Here is a 22,210-nt window from a genome sequence, read left to right on the forward strand (position 1 = left end):
TGGCAATACAATTTCGTATATTTACAATTTAAAATACCTGAAATAAATGATTAAAACCAAACATAATCGTGAACACAAACTATGAACACAAGCTAACAGAGCAAAAATGTACAAAACTAATGTAATATCTACATAAAGCTACGGTCCTGTAGCTCTATAAGCGCCAAGGTACTATCTATTGCACAGTAGATAGCTGAAACTAAACCATCACAAGAGAATGCTTCATTTGATTCCGATTGAATTTGAAGCACACGATGCAGCGATTGGATAGAACCAAACACAATACCTGACACTACAGTCACTGGAGACAGTGCTACGAGGAGACACTTGTTGAATCAACCACTGTGAGGTCTTCCGAGTAAACTGATGAGCTTTTTGTCATCTTCTTTAATAAGCTGACAACAGTTAATATAACGCCATTGTTCGGAAAGGTTCGAAGGAAAGTTGAACTTAGACCTCTATAGAACACACCGTAGCCTTCACTCCGGATTGACTTCCGAATACAATCCACATAGCCCTTGTATTTGTACGTAAATTTTTTTCTCTGCGGATGGTATACACCATCACTTTGGATACGAGACTTGATTACGTCGGCTGGATAAAGTGCCGCCCAGGGAGCACACCCAGCAATCCCACCAGCCATGAACAGATACCAAATCGGTATGTTATCTCCTCCCTAACAAAACAACGCAGATTAGTAATGAACAAATCTTTACTAGTAACTGAGTCGGCCACAGGCAAATGTTAAACAAGTTTAGAAACAAGACACAAACCCAATCAATGTTCCAAAAGAGTTTTAAAATGACTGACATCTATGTCTATAATAGATCATAGGTTTATGTTACATTTGTGTCGCCTATATTTGCACTCTCCCATGGAGAGTGCGTCATTTGACTCAATTAGTTCACTTGCATTTGCATTTTCTAAAATCATTTTGCAATATCCATCGAAGCATCAGACCGAGACAAACAAGAACTATTTCGTCTAAAACCTAGTAGACTGATAAAATTTTTGCTAGTCTTGATCGTGCTACTTTCAGAGTTTTACAAAAGTAAATGAACCATTTAAGACATAGCGACATTAGTTTTACCTGCGTTAGCGTTTTTTGAAATAAAATTTTCATGGACGTCAAAGCATCGGACTGAGTCAAACAAGCGACTATTTTGTCAACCAGATATTAGGTCGATGGAATATTCACTTATCTCGATCGTGTTACTTTCAAATTTTGAGCAAGAAACCAAAAGGCTTTGTGGAGTTTGAACGCTGATTTCAGCAAGTAATAAAAATTGTTTCTCTAAATCTTACTACTTCATATGCCGTTACTAAAATCTAATTGCTCATCAAATCTAATCGCTCACCAAAATGTTTTAAGACTTCAGATCAAGGTGGAAAAACGATAGATTTACAATAAAGTGATTTCGATTCAAGTTAGGACGAATAGTGAACTTAAAGCACCGACCATTATTTGGAAGACAGCATTAAAAAAACAATATTTTATATTGATGTAATCTCGTTATTATTGGTATCATTTTACCAAAATTATTATACTCACCATTTGAATGCCTAGTTCAAACGAAGAGTTTTTGAGTTGGGACCAAAATAGTGGAGCTGAAGCATCAACCATTTTTTTCGAAAAACTTTTAATAAAAAAAAATTAAATTGATGTAATTCAATCATGGTTACTACCTTTTCTACAGATCATTTAATATGTATAGTTCATAAAAATCAAACTGACGGTTTTGGAATTACGAGCAAAATAGTGAGCACAAAACATAATGGCTATTTCTTTGAAATTAATTCGTCCACTAGAGGAAACTGAAAATAAACTTACCAGACAACGAGTTAAAGCTGAGCATTTATTAACTAATCAGATTTGTTGAAATTAAAGTAGAAACTGATTGAAATACTTTTGATCATGTACTACCCTATGTCATAAGCAACAATATTAGCACTTCAGTAACCTAACTCGTTTTCTCTCAAGTCCATTTTAATTACTGCGAAACAATTATGTCTATATAGGTGGGTGAAGCTAAATTCCTTACTTGATTCTGTGACCTGTATAGTTGATGCAGAAACTCATTGGTAGCAAAGTAAATACCAAGGCCAGGAGACCGTCGGATCGCAGTAGCTAGAATGCCCCTGTTCAGACCTGAATAACCTTCTCGCTTGTAAACGGTCTGTGCACAACTGATAGGTGAGTTAAATGTATAAACTGGCTTTCTGAAACTTAACACTGATCTGTTTTCCCTGCAATTTAAGAGAATAAATATGAGTAGACAAATCCTAATTGTAAAAGAAACCAAAACCTGTGAGATAATGAATGATGAGCATACACACAGAAATAAACAATGAGATCTAAAATAGACCCTGAAAACATCCATTTAGAGGTCACAAGACAAGCAAGATGTACCTACAGAAAGGAGATATGCAATGAGAAGACAGATGTACCTACAGAAAGGAGACATGCAATGAGAAGACAGATGTACCTACAGAAAGGAGACATGCAATGAGAAGACAGATGTACCTACAGAAAGGAGACATGCAATGAGAAGACAGATGCACATACAGAAAGGAGACATGCAATAACAAGACAGATGCACATACAGAAAGGAGACATGCAATAACAAGACAGATGTACCTACAGAAAGGAGACATGCAATAACAAGACAGATGCACATACAGAAAGGAGACATGCAATGAGAAGACAGATGTACCTACAGAAAGGAGACAGGCCAACAGGATTGAGATCAAGCAACAGAAGAGTCAATCACCAGAGGAAAGTAGTTAAAGTGAGGTCTTGGAGAGAATGCTTAATATTCCCACAATGTATTTTACTACATGCAAAAATATAGAGGGATTCATAGAGCTGTACACACCTGGCTATAATCCCTTGCATCTGCATTTTACACTTCAGCAACTCTACTGGGCTGTACAATGCTGACAGGGCGAGTCCTGTAAAAGAATAGCTTTAATATGTTGACTAAAACTAACACATACCATATATTTAACACATACTAACACCCGCAATGTACTTATTAGATACACATACTTGCTGCTAGCCACAGCCTGTTCTGCTTTCAATGTCCTGTTGGATCATTGTAAGGTGAAACAATTAATTTCATCAACACAGTATAATTGTTAAATAGAATTCTCAAATTTCAGGCCACTCAATGCATCAGCTTTCTAGTAATTGAACTAAAATTCCCCCAGTGTGCATATTTGGCCAGCGGTTGAAAGAAGACTACTTTTCGAAAAACCGATATACTGCTAGTATTTATGCAATATCTCGATAATCAATGCAGATATCGTTTTACTGTAAAATGCACCCTATTCAAAGCAAAACTCTCTACAAAATAAGTATAAACTTGTTTAGTGAATCCGACTCTGCAAAATTTCTGACGCTTACTTTGCATTAAAAGAATGCAGTGAGTTTATCATTGCCATGACGCTAGCAATTTGGTTTTCTCGTTTTAAAAGATGACTGGAAATGAAATTGCTCAGCAAAAATATTTTTGATTGGTTGAACGTGATTGGCAAAAAAGTTGTTTCACTGGATACAAAATTTGATTGGTCTAGCTAATGTGTAGGCTTCGTAATAAAAAGGAAAGTGAAACCATATTGCCATATATTATATATTATATAAGCCCTAGTGCTGCATGATACAATGTATAACGATATAATTTGATGTGACGGTATATTTCAGTTGATGATTTTATTTTTGGTCTGCTTTCAAATCGATATGAATATCGGAGCCGATATTTTATCAAAATATCAGCTTATTTTATTGCGCACAACTGGTGTTGTCCAGTCTCATTGTTGTAAAGCAGGGACAACTCCTGTTTTTCAACCGATATTAACCAATATCCTCTTATCATTTATGATAAAGCCTAACACTATAGATCGAAAGAAGACACTTCCAATGTTCGATATTTTTCGATATTCGATATATTTAGAGACCAAATAATCAAATGTACATGCAAAGATATTGTGCAGCACTAATAAGCCCACACATTGGCTTACGGTCTGTACTTATGTCTTTCGCTATCGTAAGCCGATACATCGGCTTACGATAGCAAAAGAGTTAAGCTACATTAGAGAGAATGATCACATACCTGTCCCGGCACCGGCAAGAAAGTTGGATTTCACAGACTTTGGGTCATCAAACCTTCTCAGTATACAGCCAAATGTTCCAAAACACAATGAATTGGTTACAGACACTGTACAGAGGGGCGCTGCCAAGCCCCTATAGAGTCCACGGGGAGTTTCCTGTTTCACGATTTGCTTACAGCAATCAATGAGTCCACGGTAAGTGCTGCGTGGTTGGCATTGCATATGGACCTGTATAACCGTAGTTGTCTACTCATTAGCTGACAATTTTAACTTTCGAACTATATGCATGAATTTTAAAAGATGTAACTGCATCTGAACCTGTCTAATAGTAGTCGTCTGCTCATCAGCTGGCAACTCCGAACCTTCACAATAGCTCAATGTCCATAAATTTACTTTAGTCAAGATATAACTATCTTGATTAATTATCTTTAAAGACTGCCACTGGAGAGGCACAAGCTAAGATATATGTTGTGCATTCACTACCACAGTTGAAACGTGTAGGCCTGCTAGGCGGAATCAAAAGCTGAAGGTGAAATCCAAATGTCAAGGTTGACTGGTAAGCAGGGCATAAAAGTTACAGTGACAAGTAGAGGGTATCCTTTGAGGAAAATTATTATAATTTCAACTCAATGCATAGGTGAAATTCTATAGCAACATCTCTCTACTAGTACTTACTTGTTCCTATAGAACTAATAAGTACTGACTTATAGCTTTGTTTGCTAGGTTAGTTCTTTTCTCTGGTCAACAAGTTTTATAATGATAAAACTCCTGTCAAATAGTCTACTGGCTTGTCATATTACAAAGCTTTGTAAAACAAAAATTAAGAAATTGTGATGTTGAAATAGGGCTGAGGCCGAAAGAAAACCTATGAGTTGGTAGAATAGTTATCTACAATTCTAGAAGAAAAAAACAAGTTTCGCAATGACTAACCTTTACAGTGTCAAGCGGGTGGGAAGCCAAGCAACCAGCTATACCTACAACACCATACAAAGACCATAAGCTAGACACAAGTTAGTCAGTTTAACAACAGGACTAATTCAACAGGTTTCCATCCAATGCACTCTGTCTGCAGGTACACAAGCTGTTCAGCAGTGAATATAAATGTACATGTAGCTGACAGCACCTTGTGAAGCTGTGATAAGGCTACCAGGTAAAATACTGAAGTATATCTAAGTTTGTTTGATAAAGACGACCTGATTATATTTCATGGTTATTAAAGTCATGGTTTAAATCCAGTATGATGCATTCTCTTTTCCAATCTCCGGCCAATGCTTCAGAGACAGACAGACACAACTTGAATTCATGAATTCAAAATGAGTTCAACAGAAGACATGGAGAGCTGATTGTAAAATTACCCAACATGAAACTGTCAGTCAGCTGACTAACTGGCCAATGTTTTCGGTACCACTGACCTTAATGTTCAATTTAGGATCAATATACATGTACAATAGAATTTTGTAGCATTTACTCAATACTAGTGTTTATTGTCAATGAAAATATCTTTAGCTAATATGCACACACATCTAAATTCAGAACTGCAAACAAACTAAGAATTTTAGAATAGTAAAACTGGTATAACAGATATGTTACTTCTATTAGCTGAGCTTAGCAAGGTTAGCTGTCCGGAGTTTGTGGTTAGTAGCATGCAATTTACCAAAAAGTTGACAGTTTTATAATAACTTGACCTTGGCTCACCATTCAAGACTAAACATTGCTGAGAAGTCAACAGCTAAAAAAGGCTGTAGCAAAAGCTGCAATAAATGCAAATAAGCGATGTTGGGAGAAGATAACTATAATGCAATGATTTGTTCGCGTTACCATCATTCACAGCAGGTCAGTCTAGGATTAATATAGAAAATGCTGGTGTGAACACCCAGCAATCGACCCAGTTTTCGTATTGACTATAGTTTAAACGCCGGTGACAAATAATAAAATGTTAAATACGGATAGCAGCAACTCAATTCGTATCGCTGTTTTTCCATTACGCTTCCTTTCTTCAATCAAATTTGGCGTTCAATTTGGTGCTCTCTAAAACACCCTGGTTAGCCTGACACCTCTTGCAATAGCATGCGATAAGCTGTGCCGGGAAGCAATGGACAGTCTCAACACCATATGTGTTACCTGTTAATCTATTACACATTTCGAATAAAGTTCATGTTACTACCTAATGCAGACTATTTTTAAACGTACATGTATATGACAACCAACTTGACTGTAAGGAGAGATGACATGCTAGAATGCTACCTTGTCTGTAGTCAAGTCTGAGAAGTGACATAACATACGCACCTCCTAAGCAACCAGCTATGAAGTCCATCATGATGATTATAGACACGCAGAGGGAGACAATACGTGATATGAAAAAATGCTCGTATCTCTTTTGATCTGCAATGTAAATAAAACAATACAAGTCTTTGCTTATCCAGTCGTCAGGAGAAAAAAACCAGTTGTCAAGAGAAAGTTCATATTTTATTCTTTTGGTAATTCTGTTTGTAACAATATAAAATAATATGATTACCTATTTATTTTTTGTAAGTAATATTAATATAAAAATGTATTTTAACATTTCGTTAAAATACGCATTTTCATGTTTCATAAACTAGCTATTTTAACAAAACGTTAAAAAAGCAGTTTCACCAAAATACGTTTTTTAACGTTTCATTTTTAACAAAACGTTAAAATATTTTAACGTTGAAATATTTCCCCTGAAGTTAAACTATTTTAACGTTGAAATACTTTGACATTAATTTGTTAAAGTATTTTAATGTTTCGTTAATCTCGTTAAAACAGGTGGTCAAAAAAAGTATTGGTTACGTTATTTGTCTCGATTTTGTAAAAACCCAAAAAGTCAGGAAATGAGACTGTCCAGGAAGGTTAATGCCCAACCGTTTTGGATCAAAAGACAAATTGGGCAAGCGATACATCAACATATGTCAATTGACATTTTTACACATAAAAATAGCTTAAAGAAAAACCATATTTACGCAGGAAGACCTTAGCAGACCATGTGCGGACCATTCCCAGAAGCAAACAAAGGAAACATACAAGTATTGATATTAGCAGATCATTTTACAAGGTGGTGCGACGCCATTCCCATTTTTGATGGCAAGGCAGAAACTGTTGCCAAAACATTAGATGAGAGTGTTTTCTCACTTCGGCATACCAGAAGTCATACATAGAGATCAGGAAAGCTAATTCGAGTCAAATTTGGAGAAACAAAAAACTAGAATCATCCCATACAATTCACAAGAAAATTCAGGGATCGAAAGATTAAATCGTACTGTGAAATTCATTACGAGCGCTCCTATGTGGTACGGAGCACAAAGAATGGGCCGGGTTGCTACCACAAATTACAAGGGCAGTCAGGGCATCCACCACACCACTAAAGAAACAGCAAATTACTTGATGGAATTAGCGGAATATGCCACTCAGCCGCAAAATAATCTACAAAAAGCAGGCCAGCAACTGCGGCAACAGCAGTGGACAATGCGCACAAGCACTAGCAATTAACCTTAAAATTTTAAGAAAGGGATCGTGTTTGGGTCAAATTGTTTTATACAGGAAACAAAGGGAAGAAGCTCAAGCCGAAATATGTCAGTCCTTACTGTATTACAAAGTCACTTCCCTATCAAAATTATGAAATGCTTCGAAACGGGAAGTTGACAGCACAACAGGAAGGGCGGATCAGACTGCATTCGGAAGAATCTGAAGAGTTAGATTTAGATGTTAACCCAATGAAAAAGGACCACTCCAACCGCATTTCCCAAATGGGGAACACGGATCTAATCCCAATATCAGTTGACAGAGTTAGCTTTCAGGGTTATACCAGACGGCGTACTAGACGCACGCAAAAACCTTCGCACATAGGAATCTACTGGCCCAACTGATGGCAAGCGGAGACACAAAACTAGTTCATTCTGTGACAGAATGCAAAAATAGAAGGGAGTGATGTAGTAGCCTAAATCTCGTAAAATTTATGCAAATGACTTTCCACCACTAAAGCAAAAGGACGCCTTATTAAATGTTGGTGGCACTGAGAAGGGCCAAAGAGAGGATGGGAGTAAAGGCTAAAACTATACTAGCGAGTCAATCAGGGCTTATTTATCCAACTATGGAATTTGAATTATGACGTGTTTCAACGCCTAACGAAGGCTAAGACGCTTGCTGGAATAAATACAAGCTAAAATGCGCTCGCTGAAAGAAAAATAAGGCACCTGCTACCTTGGACTTATGAGCAAAATATTCTCTGAAATTTAAGAAAGCATAATTGTTGGCTTTTTGTTTGATTATTAACTCTTTTCCCATATTAATTACTACATTAAAAAAATGTAGCAAAATTGTTACATTATGTATTTACTTGTAAATAGCATTTGCTTTTGAAAAATAACTGCTGGTCTGACCCACAAATTTTAACTACTCGTAACCACCAATCATATGTTGAGTTTGCTTTTGCTCACTTATATAAACAGTTGATTTTGCATTTGAAGAGCAGTCGAAATTTGGCTAGTATGGTAAATCATACTATGATTCAATAATAAACTTGTTCAAGTATAACACATCTTCTTTTGTAACAGCTTGGTTCAAAGAGTGTGCTAATATACACACAGTCTATTATCAACTGTGATATAGAGTCTGGTTTATCGGCCCCTGGCATTGATATACATAGTCTGCTATCGGCTGTGATATATATAGAGTTTGAGTTGTCAGCTCTTACTGGGGTTGCGTTGGTTTATCCAGTCTGTTATCGGCTGGGCAATAGCGGACTGGATAAACCATCGGCTGGGCGATAGCGAATCAGTATCAGCTACTATAACCAAGCATCAGTTCCTCCTTGACCTGGTTCAGAGGTTGCCCTGATTCTGCTTCACAACAGCTGTGATGGTTGGACAACTCTCATCCTTGATATTTCCAGCACGATAGCAATTGCCTTAATTTCCATGTTTGCTTGTTGATGCACCGCAGCGCTTGCTGCAATGTTTTGCAGCAGTTGTGCTACTACATGATTATTCCTTTCGACTTAGTAGTTGGGGGCCACAGGTCATTTTTGTGCCATTTTTTGCCAAGTCTCGACAATATGGTGTAACTAGTCTAGGAATTAATAGATAGAATAAAACATCCCATACCATATTTACCATACCTACCAGATACAATCAAACATGAATAACTCGAACTTCACGGGACCGAGCAAAAGTGTTCGAATTATCAGAGCGTTCAAGTTATCAGAGCACTGTCACAAGTCCATGTATTTACTTATTTATTAGTAGATACATGTACATATACAATCTATAATATAAATCAAAAGCACAAAGGGCTTGTTTCAAATTAAATGCTTCTAATGTAAAGTTTAAAACGTTTTTATCAAAAAGCGGGGGTCCTCCCATGTTTTGGGACGATTCTGACGACCCGACGACAGAGATATTTAAAAAGTGACAGACGAGACGACCATTTTTCAATGTAGGTGACGAGGTGACGATGATTTTGTAAGTAGGATTACTAAAGGTACGGCTGCACGTAACGAATTTTTCGTCGGTTCTGAGTTCTGACCGAAATCACGAAAAACGCAGAATTAATCGGTCGAAATTCAAAGAATGATTTGAGCTGTGCATGCCTACCGAGTTCGTCGACGAAACGCTTTTAATTAACAGATTAAACAAATTATTAGCGAGCACGATTCTAACAGCTTTAGCAATTAGTATAGTCCAAGACATATATCGCAACACACAATAAAAATACATAAGTATTTCAACATAGAACACACGATGTAACTGTTTAGGTCGCGCTATTGTTGGTTAACGAGCACGACTCTAGCAAATTTTAAGATATATGTAGTCCGAGAACATAATGCGACACACAAGAAAAATATTACAGAAAGTTACCATAGTAAATACGATGCAACCGACTTGATTGCGCTAGAGATGTCAACATTTTCTACCGCAAAACTTTTGCTGCTAAAAAGGAAATATAATTAAAAAATAAACATTTTGTAGCTATAGCGCCCAAACAATAAATACATTCAATAACGCAATCTAAGCAGTTGCATCGTGTGTACTATGTTGAATTGCACTTATACTTTTATTGTGTGTCATTATACGTCTGTTGGACGTCATCATACGTCTCTCTCTAATTGCAAAAGCTGCTGGAATCGTGCTCGCTAGCACGATTCTAGCAGCGCAGAATAATTCTGTGTTTCAATCATTTCGTGATTTTGGTTAGAACCAACGGAAATTTTGTTACGTGTAGCCGTACCTTAACTAACTTTTTATTTGTTCATAAATCACCACGGTCAACCGAGTTTGGTCAAGTTTTGGTTTGAAGCATCTGGCCCAGCATTTATAGACTGCCAAAAAATTAAAGCAATGAAATGCCACGACATTGACAGCAAATCCGTTTCCAAGTCTGTGACTGACAGTGATTATTAAAGACAATCTCGGTCTATTTTCAGTACAAGAAATATAGCCCTAAAAACCTAACACGGCTGTCACCTTTCGCGGAGTAATCAACAACGCTCCCAAACATCACTAATAAGTTTGTGAAGGTCGCTGGTTGAGCCATGCTTTTGGTTAGCAGAAGTTCAAACTGAGCGAGTTTCAGATTTTTAATGCAACCCAGTGCCACCAGAATAGATATTTGTATTAAAATAACGAATGTGAAGAAAAAAGTTGATTTGGTTGCCAACTTGAAAAAGGTGACAGTGATTTTAAAAGTGACGACAGTGATTTTAAAAGTGACAACAGTGATTTTAAAAGTGACTATTCTGACGACAACTTTGTGTGGTAGGACCCCCAAAAGTATAGAGGTTTTTCTATCACTTGAGATTGGTTTGTTGTTTGAGGTGATGTTATTGCCAGGACATCTTTTAGATTGACATTGGCAAAACTTGATCGTTGTTGAAATGCTCAAAAGAAAAGACATCTTTTTCTTTTGAGCGTTTTACCCACGATCAATTTTGCCGATTTTTCTTGAAGTTTATGCAAAGATTACCTCACTTTACCTTCCTTCCGAAGGGCGATCGCGAAGCGGATGTTTGGTATAAATCAAATTTCACCAAAATTTTAGAAAAGCCGTTGACAAAAATATTTTGCCGATGGTGGTAATAACGACGCTTATGAATTACGAAAAGTTGAGGTTTACCTCTATGGCTTGGAATAAAGTGATTTTCTAAAGCAATAACAACTGTTTCGGTAGCCGTTGGGCAAAAAACAGTTCGAGGTAACAGTGTTGAGTTCGAGTTATCTATAGAAATTTATCATTACGTGGGAACGGACCAAAGAAACCGTTCGAATTAACCATGTGTTCGAGCTATCCGTGGGCGAGTTATCCATGTTTGACTGTATATTGTTGCCAGGCAGTGATTAGAAGGTGAGTTGGTGAGTTCATTCAAAGGTGAGTAGAAATACATATATAGGATTTTCTATTTTCCATGCACAATTACCCAAATAGCTCCGTAAACACAAATCTATGCCTTTTTTAATGTGGAACGTATTTGCTTTCACCGATAACACATAGGTGCTTCATCTGTTTCCGCTATCTGTTTCCACTATCTGTTTCCGCTATCGCCCTGTCAGAAACTGTCATCAACGTTGGTTGTAGCAGTGAATATTTAATACCTCTAGTTAAATTGATTACCACAGCTAGCTATTATGGGTTATACCTACATAATTCATTGTAATCAAGTTCTACATTCTACTGAGCCAACAAGCCTTGCTAACGCAAAAAAGCTGATAATCTTAAGTTTTTATGAGATGTAAAGCACCATCTATGAACAGTCAGATAGGGCCGTAGCAGACCTATTAAAGTCATCATAGCAACTTGCAGTGTTTGTCGTATACAATTACCACACCGAATGTTTGTTGAAGATTGCTAGTGGGTCGAGATAATAAAGAGCTTCTCAAATTGCAAAGAATCTCAAACCCCTGAAAAAAGTAAGGTGAGATGATAACAAACTCTTCACTTAATACTTTGATAAATAATCAAATGATTCATCAATCTGAGATTAAATCCATTGCTTCATTGAAAGTCTTGCGTTTCCTTCACCTAATCATTTTCCTTCACTAATGCATTTTCCAAAACGAAGCAGCTTCTTGCTTGAGTATATTTGTTGGTGTTTACTGTAGCCAGCTGGATCAATGAGTGATAGGTGCTGATTATAATGAATCATTATCAAACTTCTCAGTCCATATTTTACATATTGGTTATAAGCTATACAATAAACTACTCTCGGTCATAGGTATTGTCGCTGTGTCCTTAGACACTCAGTGTTTCATACCCTCAATGGCTTAATTCAATTTGTTTAATTTTTTCAGACTAAGACGGTAGCACTCCATAACATGGTTAGCTTCGAATATCAATGAGCTTCATAAAGAGCATTAGAATACTTCTGGTATTTTTTTAATAAACTAGTAATATTGGAATATTTGTTATATAGCATTGCCTCTGCTGATTTTATTAAGATGTAGCTCGCCTATTTACAAAATTGGAGACTGTATTGCTCTTTGAAACATCAAACCAATTTCAACATTTTATCAACAATTTTCTGAAAGATTATTTTGAATAAATGTCGCACCATAAATGTAAGATCTTATGTCTATACAATATTTTTGTATTTTGCACTCATTGTCTGTAATGGATGTGATTCTTTACTTTGTAGTCAGCCACCAGGGACTCAATATGACAGACATTTCTCGCCATCATCTTAGCCACTGCTCTGCCAGAAACCCTTTTCATACTCTTTACAATGAGACCTGTAAAACTACTGATTGACAGGCTATACTGTATACCCCATTGGGTACACTGGTTGTGACGCGGACTAACTAACAAATCTAACGTTTAATCTTTTAAATGAAATTATTATATTGCTGGGCAACACGTGATAAGCATAAGTGTATTATGCTTCTCTTAATACTTTCTGTTGGTCCATGTTATTTCATTTTTATTTAACTGGTATTTAAATGCAAAATTTTCTGCTTAGTTTTAGATTTATTGTACTGGTAGCGTGTTAAAACAACATTGGTGCAATATGTTCGATGACAACTAACTTTTTGACCGATTAATTAATATTATATGACTTTGTATGCGTATATTGGTACATAGTATGATTATTATATTATATAGTATGTTTACCAAGGTACACAGTCTGTTTATCATGATACATCGAAAACTTTCAATCGATTCTAGGAAGCATATTGCAAAGTATTTAATAAAACTATTACATATCTTAAAGCTCATCATCACTGTCTATACGATTACTAACCTCAATCTCGTCGTCCATTTCATTGCTGCAGTCTACACAGCTATATAGACGTGTGCAAACTAAAGATGCAGTTTTGCAAAAGCATCAGCTTTCTTATCTACTCTTTTTGTACGAGCAACTAGTCCATTGGACAAACTGCCTGGAAATAGCTCGGTGTCCATCAGGAAGCCACTACACAGAAATCACATCATCGTCTTTACTCCAGTCATGATTTGTGCGATGAGGTGGCATGATTATTGGTTGAATTGCCCGCTGCCATATTACTGCTTGATAATTGACCCTCATTAAATACTGACGGAGAGAAGCCTCTGCTGGTGGAAAGATTTTTTTCATAAGATGCCCTTGATGAGAACAACCTGTATATGGCATCGGCTAAATTTGTAAAATCAGGCTGACCATAATTAAAGTTTTAGACTGCTACTACCAACGCTGACGAGTCCCTGGACAAGACCGGAAACAGACTACAAACCTAATTGCTATCTGCGGAATTTAATACCCCCCGTACTACAATATGACGTAAATGCAGGTCTACGGTTCTGATTGGCAGATTCCGCTGAATGCACACATTGTCGGAATTTTTTATTATTTTTGTATTACTACTCACCTTTTAATAGCCAATTACTCTTAGCTTGTCAAATAAAAAAACGGTAGGATAGCAGATTACTAATGACTAGGTTATAAATATGCTAAAAATGTTAGCTACCATACACCCATCTTCTGCCACCTGTTAACACAAAAATGCCCAATGGCCCCAGACTATATTAGCCATCTATCGTTTCAAACCCTGACAACGTGTTGTTTTAGAAATGCGCAGACATAAAACCAATTAGCGGCCGGATTGGTAATGCTAAAATCAAACTTACCAGATTGCGAGCAAATATATGCCTGTGCACAAAGGTTTTCTAACAACAATAATGTAAAGTATGTGCTAGTTAGAGTAATAAAATCACTAGTGACAGACATGCGGCTCGCGGTACATAACCTAGACGCATAACGTTATATCGTTTGTTAGCGCACCGCTTCACAGCTACAGACTTTTTACTTATATACTACTCATTAAATTTATTTGAGAGATCATTGAGATTGATCGACGTCGCATTATGTCGATTATGATTCATGACTTTATCATATCCGGATCGAGCCAGGCCTCAAAAATCCACAAATTTCGTTGCAGGTTTTTCATTCAAATTTCGTCCACGTATTCGTTACAGGTTGCTTCGATACGAAACGCTAAGCAAAATGGCCGACGAAGAAACTCAAGAGTCGTAATTAACTACATGTAGGTTTCCAGAATCGCCGAAGAATTTTTTGTTCGAGCAAAAACTAAGTGTAGTACAAAGCATATTGGCAAACATTCTACGAAAGCAGCAGCGTCCATGAAAGAAAGCACTGCCTAATAGTAAGCTTAAAATATCTCAAACGAAAAAACCTCAACATAATTTGTCTTGTGAAGATAGTCTAACAACCGATGGACTGAGTAGAAGAGGCGACAAAGATGAGCTTAATGAAAAGTTCACTACGAGTATTACTAAAAAAGCTTTGATCGATGAAGATGTTAGTGTGTCAAAATACCAAGCTCCACCACTAATAGATGCATACGAAAAATCGATGAGATATTATGAAAAACGCATGGTGCTTAACCACTTTCAGGTAAATGATCACTGTTGTTTCCCTGTCCATAACATTGTGTGTGCTATATATTTACCCAAAAACTAAATGTGTGTAACTTGTTCTTATTTGTTTTAGCAATATGCTTTTATGACTGCTTAGAGGAAAGGTATTGTAATCCGATTGGGCGGAGCGTAGATTATAGGGTGATTATACTGGTCATTTGTCTCAGAAATAAAACAGCTGATTTTGTGTTCATGTAAACAATTCAACTTAAAATTGGTACAACTTTTTATTCACATACAATTTCAAAGTCATGAATCATGATGAACAGTTGTAGCGGCAATGCCATGGCAAAATATTAGGAAAATTTTACTTACCTAATCAATGGGGTGCAAATAGAGGCCCTCAGTTACATTATATAATTTTTCAAATTTTTGTTATAAAATTTCGACTTTGATTCTATAGTCACTATTTTCTGCAGCACATGACAGCTAAGCTGGTGTTAAAAAGACCCTTGCTTTCATGATGAACTGATGCAAAGAGACGCAACAAAAGCAGGAAAAAGAAAGGCTTAAAGCCAAAGCACTTTTTGCCCACAATGTTGATGTTTATGATGAAGATATTTGTGCACCTTTGGAGAAAGATGAATTGCAAATCCCTGCTCATGTAGCCATCAAGCTTCTGAGACAATCATAAGGAGAAGCTGCCGCTTGCTACAGCACTCTCATATGAACTCAAAAACTACAGTCTGTGAACTTGCAGAGAGAGGAAGATTTAACGAGCTGGACACACCTATTGATACTGATGGCCACATTGCTGTGAGCTCAGCTAGTGCAATATAACAATTATCTCTAACACAGCTTTCTCCAATAGGATAATCTCTAGCAAAATAACAACTGCCGGAAATCCTTTTTATTTACTTATTTTTATAAGATAAACTGCCCAAACATACTTAAATACATGTTTTGTTAAGAATATTGTTTTGTCTCTACTGAAACATGGACAATCTTTAAAAAACACTGAAGTCATTCAATCATTATTACTAAAAGAGCAATTTCTTTATTTGCGAAGGTAGATTCACTTCCCACCATTGCAAGAGTCAGCGATTTGCAAGAACTGTTGCTAGGGTGAGGAGGGGGCAGAATGTAAATCAGTTAACAGTCATCATCACTTCTTCCCTGAACAGTTTTCAAAAACTCCGTCCAGATAGTCGTTGAGTTTTTTGAAGTTCTTACTCCTCCTGTTGTTGCTTTTTTTGGCATACCGAAGTTAGAAGTACACAATCAGAATAGCACACTTTAGCTGCTGATTTCAGAATTTCACACACTCCTTTTACTAAAAACTAGAGACTGATTTATATCTTCTGATGATGACAGAGTGGCAGCCATCGAGTAAAATAAGCAGTCAACTAAAAGTGAATTGCTCCATAGTTGGTTATAATCTCTGATGGAGACAAGGCACTGATTCACCTTCCTGAAAAGTTTTGCAAATAACATTGGATGTTTTAATTAGCTGTACATGTAATATTTTATATTTGTATTATATATTTATATATTCTTGAAGATGTACAAAGTAAAATATACACCAAATGGTCCGACTTACTACCCTAGTGTAAGACTTGTGTTGAAGTTGTCGACACTATGGACTCGGGTCTTAACATTGTCTGCACACACTTAGCTTTCCTGGTATTGTATCATTATTACAAATATGCATATACTTACACTCAAAAGTTGTGAACTAATTTTTTTGCACTATACACAAATATTGCAATAATAGCAGTTCCATGGTTTTAATTGTGCTTTCTCATTGTGTTTTCTCATTGTGCTTTCTAAAGGCTTGTTGCTTATTGGTACCCATAGTTTTTTAATATAAAGCTTTCAATTTTGTTCCCAAATGCCAAGATGAACACAGCTAATAAAGCTTCCGGCAATAAACGGAATATTCAAACTTTATGAACAACAATAAACATGGTAAACGCGTACACTCAATCATGTTCAAGACAAGATGTGTTTGTTCACAGTCTACAGGTGTTTCTGTCTGAACTAAAACGGGATATTTCTGCAGGCAGTATTATTATCATAAGTGAAGCACTATAGGCATCAGTCAACTCTCAGCTAGCCTCTGTACAGAGTCAGACACTGTGTTTCCATGACTCGAGTCATTCACATCTTGCAGATTCGGAGTTGTGTGCTAGTTGCGCACAATTAAGAATAACAGTTCAATGTCAAGATTTGCTTGAAGTCCGCATGCACTTCTAACATTGAACTATTTGACCTGCTGACTGTCAAATGAGTAGAGGTAAAAGTACTCTGTAATGTAAATTGAACATCGAATACCTACTACAATCAAACCTATACCACCTGTAATTAGAAAACTTGTGCTGCTAGGTTAAATGTGTATAAGTCCTGATTACTACTAGTTCCTGATTGGTTAATTAGAGGTGCTATTGAATTTATATGCGTCATGATTACGACTAGTCGCTGATTGGTCGAATAGAGGTCCTCTATTGAATTTGTATGAGTCATAATTACTACTAGCTTCTGATTGGTTAGCGAAAAATACTCTATTGAATATGTAAAGGTGATGATTATTGCTAGCTCCTGATTAGATGGCTGGAGATGACAGATAAACCATGTTACAGCAAGTCACGCAGCGGGTTAATATTGGAAGTAGAAGAACAGAAAAAAGTATACATGTTCGAAGGGCCAGAGAAAGGATTTTACTGAGTTATGCAAGTTCACCAGTAATATATAGCAGTCACTTGCACTTTTATATAGTAATGTATAGCAGTCACTTGTACTTTTATATAGTAATGTATAGCAGTCACTTGTACTTTTATATAGTAATATATAGCAGTCACTTGTACTTTTATATAGTAATGTATAGCAGTCACTTGTACTTTTATATAGTAATGTATAGCAGTCACTTGTACTTTTTTATAAGCTGCTTGTTAGTCCTACTTAAAGGTTGATTTGCAACAAAATTCACATTGCAGTTATTTGATATCAAAAGATTCACCATGTCTTACTCTGTTGTGTTGTAGGTGCAAAATCTGATCTACGGCGGTTTCGTGATGGCCGTGATCAACTGTTCGTTTTGAGCTTTTAACATCTTGTAATTACATTTCCACATATTTTGCACCTACAACCCAACAGAGTAAGACATGGTGAATCTTTTGATACTAAATAAATGTAATGTGAATTTTGTTGCAAGTCAACCTTTAATTAATCAGATTACAAGTTTTATAATGTAAAAACACTACATGTTTTTGTTGCATTAATCTTACATACTTTTTGCATCTTTTCTACATCTGTAGTTGGATGGTTGGCAATTTGTAGTAAGTAGACTGGTAGTTTAGTAACACAAGGACCACTGGGGGCGTTATAAAGGCCATCCAGCCCTTTACGGCTCCTATGAGGCACCAGTCGAAACTCTGGAGAATCTGCTTAAAAACAGCAGCAGGTAGTTTTCTGACAGGTTTATCAGACTATAACCTATCATGAGGGTTTTATACGTATATACATTGTATGTGCATGTATATATGTAAAATTACATATGTGTACTTATATAGCATATGTGTTTATCTCTATATACTCTTATGTATATTTTGTTATATTTCATTATATCTTACTGTATAATAATATAATATATTTCATGGTATCATGTAGTATTATGCTATGATATGTTGTATTGAATTATAATACATTATCCTATGGTACATTATATTACAGCTCAATCTATTATGTTCTATTGTTTATTGTCAATGAGCTATCAAGGAGTTAGTGTTAGAGGAATTAGAATAGATACGATAAGGAACTAATGGCATCTGCTCTTTGATAAAACATACCTTTGTTTGGAGTTTGGAAAAGCCACATCATAAAGGGTACTGATAATTGAGAAATGCAATATTAGCAGTCAAATGGCACTGCAGTGCAATAGGAGAACTGCAATGGTAGCTACAATGGTAGCTGTAATGTACTGAGTGTTATTATGTACAACAAACAGCAATAATGAAAGGAAAAGATTATATGTTTATATCTCTCCTCCGCAATAGAAGAAATGCAATATTAGAAGTAAAATGCACTGATATTATTAGAATAATTAATATTATTAATATAGTAATACAGTAATAATAGAAAACCAATGCACAATTTTGTTTACATTTCAAAACGTCATAGCAACCAATATCAAGCAGTTGTGATATTTATCTAGATTTTTAGAAAATCTATTTAACAAAATTATTTAGAAAAATAATAACAGTAATATATTGCCCAACATCGATCACTATATACTTCGATCTTGTAAATTCGAATGACTATTCTTATAATTAAATCTTATAAAATCAAATAATTATTCTTATAATTAAACATCGTAATAATCTTATAAAAGTCGTTAAAAAAATATCATCGTCATTTCCTTTACTTTCACTGCTTTGGACATCAGCTGGAATCCCAAAGTACTTATTGTAGTTGTCTAAAATGTCTGTTATTTTGAAATCGGCACAAAAGAAACGATTACTTTTCAGTACTTCTACGTTAGTTACAGAAACCTTCGGCAAATCGACAATGCTATAGACTGGTGAAATGTGCATGTTTTTCTCGTGAAATGCGCCTTTCTTAATAGTTGTACTCTCTGTCTCACAGCCTTCTTGGCATTTCGTTGGCCGGTCTTAGTTTTGATTAAAAAGGCTTGTCAAAGTTTTAATAGTGATTTTAGGCCATATTAATCTATTTACGTATAATCCAATCAGATTGGTAAGGTTTAGGATATTATCTACAAATTTCAAAGACTTGGTAACATATTTAAATAGGTTTATATGTGTTTTGTATCGTTATTATACTTAAACGACTCCATTGAAAAATGGTTAAATTTGTTGATGAGATTTGGGTATTAGGGTTCGCGATGATTTTAGTTAAGTTTCCATATGTTACACCTACAATTATAACGAAAAACTACCATGCACATCAGAGCATAGAAAAAAACCTTGCGTTACTGCAGATGCTGTGGCCAACAAGCGCAGCTGCTAGGTGGCCACTTGACAAAGGCATGTGAGACTTGGTTTTGACCTCAGATGACCTCAGCCTGAATTATCTGTGAAGTTAATGAAATGTTTGCTAAACAACACAGAGGCAGACCAGAACCGCTTGTCTAGGCTTTTGAATTGGTTACTGAATAACCCTTGACATAGCCAATTGTTTGATAAATGTTACATATTATCTATAAAAACATCAATTGAACCTAATTAATCATGACCTGCTGACATCAATCTTGTCCACATATAGGCACCATGAGAGCATAATTCCAACTTTTACAATTTATGATTTCGCTACAAACAGTTTTAGGTTTATAACTTACTGCTAGAATAACACCGGCTAAATGCCTGGATAATAAAATTTCTTTTATGAAAAAATTTAATTTTAATCAACATACCGGTATACAAAATTTACCATTCTAACTTTTAAATATGTTTATTATTTCCATGTGCTATAAGTTTATGCTATATGCATATATATTTATAGCATTTTGCGGAAGTCTGGCCAAGTATTTTTCTTCATTAGAATGAGCTAGCTGGAGTATGAATCATGCGTATTTTAACCAATCTGCATTAAAGACTGGCAGGTGTAATAAAAATGTGCACAATTATTCTATTGTAGGGTATATAGGCAATGTGGCGTAGTGGATAGCATGCTGTCTGCAGAACTAGGGTTTCCAAGTTCAATTCCACCAGGAAGCGGTTTTTAATTCCTAAAAATATTTTGTTATAACCGGACATAAGGATGACAGACCAACAAACGACAAACAATTTGATTTATATATATAGACAGGTATAAAATATTCGAGAAATTCTCTCAATTCTAAAAACAGTTCACCTATTAGTATACTTATTTTGCACCCTTTCAGCCGGTTGGTCTTGGTTTAAGCATACATTGTCATAGCTAGTCAAAATATTTAACCCTCACCTCACTCACTGCTGACAGACAAAATATTGTTTACAGGTTGAAAACCTTTACAGTTGTTTTATTTTTTTCCGAGTTCATTTGAACTGCACAAAAACATTTTTATCGTGATATGAAGTTTAAAAGTTAACAAGGTAAATGTTGTATGTGTTAAATAAAAATAAATTGTCTGTCCATAGACTTTTTTACTCGGTTAGCGTAATCTATATATATATATATATATATATATATATATCTTAAAGTTTGTCATTCAGTATTTGTCTAGCTGTGGCGATTAATATCTAGGAATGAAAATTGCCAATCTTTCATGGTTTCAGGTTGAACACTGCGGTTAGCGTTATGTGAACCAGAAGAAAAGGTGCGCCCATTAGTGCCCATGTGTAAAGAAAATTGCTTAAACTCATTGTCACCATGACTGTTAGTATGGATCCGTGTTAGACACTGCAGGTGATACTGCATGAAATACACAGAAATAAACAAACACCTTCATGTAAAAGCTAGAAAGGTAAATTTTGTATATGTTGATTAAAAGTAGATTTTCTGTACAAAACCTTTTATTACTCGTGCAACGCCAGACATTCACCTAGTATATTATATATTACAGTATACAATGTATATTATGTATTGCATTATATAATATACTAGATGCATACATACTAAGTATATACATGTATATATATATATATATATATATATAGATATGTATATATCTATATATATACCTATATCTATATATATATATATATATATATATATATATATATATATATATATATATATATATATATATATATATATATATATATATATATATATACATGTATATGTTTATACATATATATATATATATATGTTTGTACATATATATAGTATATATGTATAAACATATATACTATATATATGTATATATTCATATATATATATATATATTGTGGTTTCGAGGTTGTCAGCACACTTGTGATTTGAATTTAGGGAATTGAAATCTAGAACATAGGTGACTTTTCATTGCTAGAACTTTATCACTATTGCTGGACAGACCAATGAAAGACGACAGACAAACTTTGAGACAAACATGCTCTTTTTCATGATATGTAAAAATTAGTTGTTTGAGCAGGTTTACAGCTGTTTTATTTTTTCTTGTGTTTTTGTTTAATTTTTGAACTGTATAAAACACTTTTCTTAGGATATGAAGTTTGAAAGTTAGAATGTTAATTGTGTAATGTAATGTTAATGGTTACTGTTATACGTATGTTAAATAAAAGTAATTTCTTGTCCAAAGACCTTT

At 35.3% G+C, this 22,210-nt stretch overlaps 1 protein-coding gene across 1 annotated transcript; it reads right to left on the reverse strand.

The window, feature by feature from the left end:
* LOC137387684 (mitochondrial basic amino acids transporter-like) lies at positions 1 to 6,525 on the reverse strand. The gene is made up of 6 exons (XM_068074171.1): positions 6,397 to 6,525; positions 5,041 to 5,084; positions 4,113 to 4,338; positions 2,877 to 2,952; positions 2,043 to 2,247; positions 1 to 676 (listed from the first exon to the last, which is right to left on the reverse strand). The coding sequence occupies exons 1-6, from the start codon at positions 6,425 to 6,427 to the stop codon at positions 314 to 316; spliced, it is 945 nt and encodes a 314-aa protein (XP_067930272.1). The 5' UTR covers positions 6,428 to 6,525; the 3' UTR covers positions 1 to 313.
* Positions 6,526 to 22,210: the final 15,685 nt, after the last annotated feature.

The sequence above is a fragment of the Watersipora subatra genome, chromosome 2 (assembly GCF_963576615.1).
Source record: "Watersipora subatra chromosome 2, tzWatSuba1.1, whole genome shotgun sequence".
NCBI lineage: Eukaryota > Metazoa > Bryozoa > Gymnolaemata > Cheilostomatida > Watersiporidae > Watersipora > Watersipora subatra.

Coding starts and splice junctions, on each gene's coding strand:
- LOC137387684 (XM_068074171.1), bottom strand. CDS start 6,427: ATGATGGACTTCATAGCTGGTTGCTTAGGAG. Junction 4,339..5,040: donor ACCCGCTTGACACTGTAAAG/GTTAGTCATTGC, acceptor ACGGTTATACAG/GTCCATATGCAATGCCAACC. Junction 677..2,042: donor TATACAGGTCACAGAATCAA/GTAAGGAATTTA, acceptor TTGTTTTGTTAG/GGAGGAGATAACATACCGAT.